Below are 6,245 nucleotides of genomic sequence, written 5' to 3'. Positions count from 1 at the left end.
GTCTTCCTGCTGGACCAGGGCCGGACGGTGGGGGCGGAGGGCCGGCGCCTGGCCAGGGGCCCCCGCGAGCTCTTCCTCCTGCCCTCCGAGGCCCTCGCCTGCATCGTGGCTGACCTCCTCCCCTCGCCCTCCTGCCCAGCGCCTGCGCCCTCGGGGGCCTTCCTCTTCTGGGCCCCTGCGGCCCTGGAGTTCCTGAGCCAGCTGGAGGGGCAGGAGGTCTGTGGCGTGGCCCGGGAGGTGCTCATCCCTCAGAGGCTGGTGGTGCTGGAGCTGCCCTGGCTGCTGGCGCAGATGCTCCGCCTGGGGCTGGCCGGCCCCGCCTCCCCAGCCGCCTTCCGCGCCCTCCTTCAGGCCTCCCTCGGCCTCGGACCCTGCGGAGCAGAGACAGAGACAGCCTTCTCCTCAAGCAGCCGCGCCTCGGGGCCCCAGCCAACTCCCAACAGAGCCCCCACAGAGCCATCGCTGTCCTCTTTCCATCCAGCTGCCACCTTTGGACCCCACGGAGCCCCCACAGGACCAGAGCCAGCCTTCGCCTCCAGCAGCTTCGCATCAGGGCCCCAGCCAACTCCTGCTTTGGGACACAACAGAAACTGGCCAGGGCTAGAGCAACCCTTCTCCTCTAGCAGCCTCGAATCAGGGCCCCAGCCAACTCCTGCCTTGGGACCCAACAGAAACTGGCCAGGACCAGAGCAACCCTTCTCCTCCAGCAGCCTTGCATCAGGGCCCCAGCTGACTTCCACCTTTGGACCCCACAGAGACCTCACAGGGCCAGGGCCAACGTTCTCCTCTTTCCAGTTAACTCCCACCTTTGGACCCCACGGAGAACAGCCAGGGCCAGAGCCACCCTTCTCCTCCAGCAGCCTCGCCTCAGGGCCTTGGGCCCAGCCAACTCCCACCTTTCGATCCCATGGAGACCCCACAGAGCCATTGCCTTCCTCTTTCCATCCGACTCCCAGCGCCGGACCCCCTTTGGAGTACTTCTTCCCACAGCTGGAGATGAAGGTGACGGAGCCCATCCTGGTGACGCAGATCTCGGACCCACACCGCATGTACTGCCAGTTGCGCAGCCTCTCCAAGGAGATCGAGGCCCTTTCGGATGCCATGGGCCGGGCTCCCCCTGCACCACCCCAGGAGCCCTTGCCCAAGCCAGGCTCCCCCTGCGCCGCCCGTGGTATCGACGGACGCTGGTACCGCGCTCTGCTGCTGGAGAGCTACTTGGGAGGTGCTCCGGAGAAGCAGCCGGGAGCAGTGGCCCAGGTCCTCTGCGTGGATTATGGAAAGAAGGAGTTTGTCACCAGGAAGAACCTGCGCCGTCTGCCGGCCGAATGCTTCCGCATGCCGGTGGTGACCTACCCTTGTTCGCTGCAAGGCATCACAGACCGAGGGGCCGGCTGGTCGCGTTCCCAGATCAGTCAGCTCAAAACGTTGCTCTTAGGAAAGGCCGTGCAAGCCCACATTGAGGCATACTGCCCCCTGGAACATCTTTATTATATCACTCTCTATGGGGAAGATCACCTCAACCTGAACTATCTCTATGGGGTAGAGGCGCATTGCCTGGCCCAGAGCCTTCTGCACAGCACTCAAGAGTACTCCTCCGAACTCATGACAGAGCTCAAGGGTGACCCAAGCAAGAATGAGGACCCTGGCTCTTCGCTGGAAGCGCTGCCCACGCTGGCTGCTGTCCTGCTCCCGGCGGTGCACCTGAAGGCTGGGGAGTATCACAGTGTCCAGGTGACCTTTCTCCAGGACCCTACAGAGTTCTGGATCCACCTCCAGGAGCATCGCCAGCCTCTCTGTTATCTGAAGCAGAACCTGAATGACTTCTACTCTCAGACCAAGAAGCTGGAAGGGGTGCTGCTAGAGCCCAGGCCAGGCTCTCTGTGCTGCGTCATGTTGAAGGAGAGCTCTTATCACCGTGCCCTTGTCACCAAAGTGCAGGGGAAGGGCATTGAGATATACTTGGTGGACAAGGGAAACACTGAAATAGTTGACCTGTATAAGGTAAAGGAGCTGCTTCCCCAGTTTAGAGAGCTTCCTGCCGCAGCCCTCAGGTGCAAGTTGGCTAATCCTTCCCCAGGCCTGAGATGGAGTCCAGATGCTATTGATTACTTCAGGAAAGCTGTGGTAAACAAGGAACTGGTGATCAAGGTCCTAGGCATGCAAGGAGACATCTATGTAGTAGAACTTTTTGATCGTGCCCTGACAGGAGAACAAAACTTAGGCAAAATTATGTCCCAGGGAATATATGCTGAGCATCATGAGAATGTACAAGGAAAGAAAGTCCAGAAAGTGACAGATAGGCCATTGATGAAAGCTCCTCAAGGAGAAAGCATTTTGCATCAGTCTAGTGAAGGCGCTTGCGGTTTGTATCACAGAACAGCAACTGCAGAAAAGGATTGTAACATTTCCCCAAATCCTTCATCCTGTGCTGTGCAAAAGTACTCTGAAATAGCACCAGGATTTTCTTGTGAAGAGCAGGTGGAAGTTGGAAGCACAGTAGATGTGATAGTATCCTATACAGAGAGCCCTAGTCTCTTTTGGTGTCAGTTAGCTAAAAGCTCCGAAGACCTAAAGGCACTTATGGCTGAAATTCAGGATTATTGTGTTGAATCAGTACAGCCCCATGACTGGCCAAATCCTATATGTTTGGCAAAGTATTCTGAAGACAATAAATGGTATAGAGCTCTCATCATTAGTAAAGTAAACAGCACAAAAGAGGTGGAAGTTGCCTATGTTGACTATGGGAATAAAGAACATGTTTCAGTGGAAAATGTTCGTGCAACAAAGGCAGAGTTTCTGAAACTGAAAGCGCAGGCTTTTAGATGTAGCCTTTACAACCTGATTCAGCCAAAGGGCCAGAATCCTTTTATTTGGGAGGAAAAAGCCACTGAAGCTTTTCAAGAATTTGTGGACTCAGCAAGCAAAAGGGAACTAAAATGTACTATATTTGCCTTAGCGGCATTAAACAGTACAGATCTCTTTAATATTGTGGATTTAATTACACCTTTTGAAAGTGTCTGCCATTTTTTAACAAGAAAGGGTTTAGCCAGATCAGTGCAGCCTCAGAAACCCCTGATACCATCGGTTCAACTTCTCTCATACTATTATTCAACACATGACCTCAAAATAGGAAGTGAAGAGAAAGTTTATATTACTCACGTTAAAGACCCTTGCTTCTTTTATTGCCAACTTGCTAGAAGTGCACATGTTCTTGAACAGCTAACTAAAAGCATTGGTAAACTCCGTAAATCCTGGCACAGTTTGCGGACATCACAGGCCCCTGGACGTTTATACCTTGCAAGGTTTACTGATGGCTGCTGGTATAGGGCAGTAGTAACTTCAGCAAAAGCTAACAAAGAGGTCTTCTTCATCGATTTTGGGAATACACAGTTGTTGAAGAATGAAGACCTGATTGTTATACCAAAAGATGCTTTTGAGTTATTCCTGCTGCCAATGCAAGCCATAAGATGTTGTTTGTCTGACATTGATGTAGATGTATCAAAAGATGCTGCCGAGTGGTTTAAAAAAGCAGTTCTAGATAAACCTTTAAAAGCTGTGGTTGTAGCAAAAGAACCTGATGGGAAACTAATAGTTGAACTGTATGATGGTAAAATGAAGATCAATGCAAAATTGAAAGAGGTGGCAGGCTTGCAAGGCAGTCAAAGGATTTCCCAATATACAAAAAATGAAGCTTCATTGTCTAAGTATTCACCCAGTAGAGAAACACAAACTGAAAAAAGACCATCTTTGATGGACATTGTTAAACCTATTTCTGAGAGCAAGAGAGGGTGCACTGAAAATAACAAAATACTGGGTAGTATTAAACACAGTTCTTGGAACAGAGAAGGAAGACAAGTGCAGAAAACAGAAAAGGGGGTGGCAAGAAGATTTCCTAAACTGATGGAAGCAATTGACAAAAAGGATCCTGTAGCAGGTAGGAAGGGCAGCAACTGTGTGCCCCATCTAGAAAGAGAGAAGAAAGCCGGTGTTGAAAACAGAAATGAAATTAAAACTAAGGTATGCTTTTCATGTAAAAATATATGTGATCTACCTCAAAAACACATAAACCCTGGTCTTAAAACTTCAGTGTATATTTCACATATAAACAACCCTTCTGACTTTTATGTTCAGCTAGTAGAAGATGAGTCTGTGCTTAACAGCATTTCAGAAAAACTAAATTCTGAACGAACGGAGAGCCTTCATGGGGAGCAGCTTCATGTAGGAAACTTACTGTGTGCAGTTTTTCCAGAAGATGGCTTGTGGTATCGAGCTGCGGTCATTGAAGAGCCTTCTGGTGAATTGGTGAATGTGCGGTACATTGATTATGGGAATACTGCGTTAATTGGTATCTGCAAAACAGGCAGGCTTCTTGAAGAATGGTCATCCTTCCCGGTCATGAGCATTCATTGCTCGCTGGACAGAGTTAAGACTACACACCAAGTCGAATGGACCCAGGAAGCAGTACTGAATTTCTCTGAAAGAACAAGTGAAATTCAAATGAACTGTGAATTTGTGGAGAAAAGTGAAGGCAAATGGGAAATTCTTCTCTGTGACAAAAAGGGTAATGTAACAGTAGATTTGATTAACGATTACCCTGAATGCCAAAAGCCTCTTATGGGGGCCCAAAAAGAGAACAAGGCCGATTTGATAAACCTGTGTGAAGCTGTTGATAACCATAGCAAATCTTCAAGTGCCAGGTCTTTTCACTGGAAGATACCTGAAATAGGTCAAACTCTGAGAACATTTTCAGTAGTTGCAAAGAGCCCCGAATATTTTTGGTGTCAGTTTACTGAGACAGAAAATATTGATTCAATTGAAAGAATGCTTCAGGAGGCTGAAACACATGAAAGAATAACCGTGGATGAGATAACAAGAGGTTTCCCGTGTCTAGCAAAGTATAGTGAAGATGATACATTTTGCCGAGCAATTGTTAGCAATGTAGAAGACAACATATTTACAGTAATTCATATTGATTATGGAACTGAGGAATGTATCAATAAAGAAATGATCAGGGAGATTCCTGATGAGCTGTTAGCAATGCCACCTCAAGCATTTCTGTGTTGTCTCTTTGGTTGTAGTGCAAAGGAAAGTTCCTGGACTGAAGGAATAAGTAAGATCTTCTTTGAAATGATAGCTGACTTTCCATTAGAAGTTACAGTCATAGACAAAAAAACTCAGAGCCCTCTTGAAATTCCTATGTTTATTGTTAAATTAGAATGTCGAAAGCTAAGCATTAATGAGCAAATGAAATCATTTTGGAAGTGCAACTCTGAAGACAGTGACTCCACTTTAGCAAATATTCACAGCTCCGAAGAACAGACCGAAGATGCAGGAGAGAGTTCAAAGGCTGTAGTATCTGAAGCTGAATCATTTTGTTCATTCACATCTGCCCCAACTAGTACTGCTTTAGAAGATTTGCTAAGTTATTCGGAGCTATTACAACCCGTATGTCCTAGTTCAGTGGAGGGGAGCTCAACTTCACTCACTCACCAGAAAAGGCAGCACTGGAAAGCCATTGAACAACAGCCTGCATGTGAAGCTCTTGGTAATGAAACAGACCATTGTGCACCTGAAAAAGGCAATGAGATATCGGCTTCTGCAGCTACTTTTAAAATGCAGCTTCCTGCTAGTAATGAAACTGAAGTCTTAGAACAAGATCCCTTTGATGCCCAGGAAGAGACTGAAAGCCAAGCAGAAATACCAACAAAAAGTGCACTTGAAGTACACTTGCCTTCAGATGACACAGAAGGCTTATCAGACTCTGTACCTCCTGTACCAGATGATAGTCTTCAGATACCAAAGCTGGACATATTAGAGGAGCCCTCATTTGAAGAACCTTTGGAACTGGAGGCGACTGAAAGCCCTTCCTTGTATGGGGAACCACAGCAGAGATCAACATTGGATTTGGTTGAACTTCCAAATGTGGAAGAAGGACAAATGTGGAAGAAGGATAAAGTGGATAGTCCATGGTGTCCTTTACAGGCTAACAAATGGACGGAGGACATTTCCCTGTTGGGAAATGATCTGCCTGCTGTAGTGCATCCTGCAAGTAATGACATTCAGTCGTCATGTTTAGAAACTGAATTAAATCCACAAGACCTCTCTTGCAGCAAAGGCCTTGTCAAAGTAGATGAAACACTACAAGATACTGTGAAAACCTGCTGTGTAGAATGGCAAACTCCTCTGGAAAAGAGCTGCAGAGAAACACAGATGAATCTTAATATGTGTGAAAACATGAAAGAGAA

The 6,245-nt window shown here is 47.7% G+C and overlaps 1 protein-coding gene across 1 annotated transcript; it reads left to right on the top strand.

The window, feature by feature from the left end:
- Positions 1-3: 3 nt before the first annotated feature.
- On the top strand, positions 4-6,240 carry LOC121917835 (tudor domain-containing protein 6-like; the record flags this gene model as incomplete). Its single annotated transcript, XM_042443955.1, has 1 exon — positions 4-6,240. A coding segment is annotated over one exon (6,237 nt), but the record flags the coding sequence as incomplete, so codon positions are not given.
- Between the last annotated feature and the right edge of the window lie 5 nt (positions 6,241-6,245).

Source organism: Sceloporus undulatus, unplaced genomic scaffold, assembly GCF_019175285.1.
Source record: "Sceloporus undulatus isolate JIND9_A2432 ecotype Alabama unplaced genomic scaffold, SceUnd_v1.1 scaffold_1018, whole genome shotgun sequence".
Classification (NCBI taxonomy): Eukaryota; Metazoa; Chordata; class Lepidosauria; order Squamata; family Phrynosomatidae; genus Sceloporus; species Sceloporus undulatus.
Note: the sequence above shows the minus strand (reverse complement) of the source record. Positions and strands in the feature narration are given on the sequence as shown.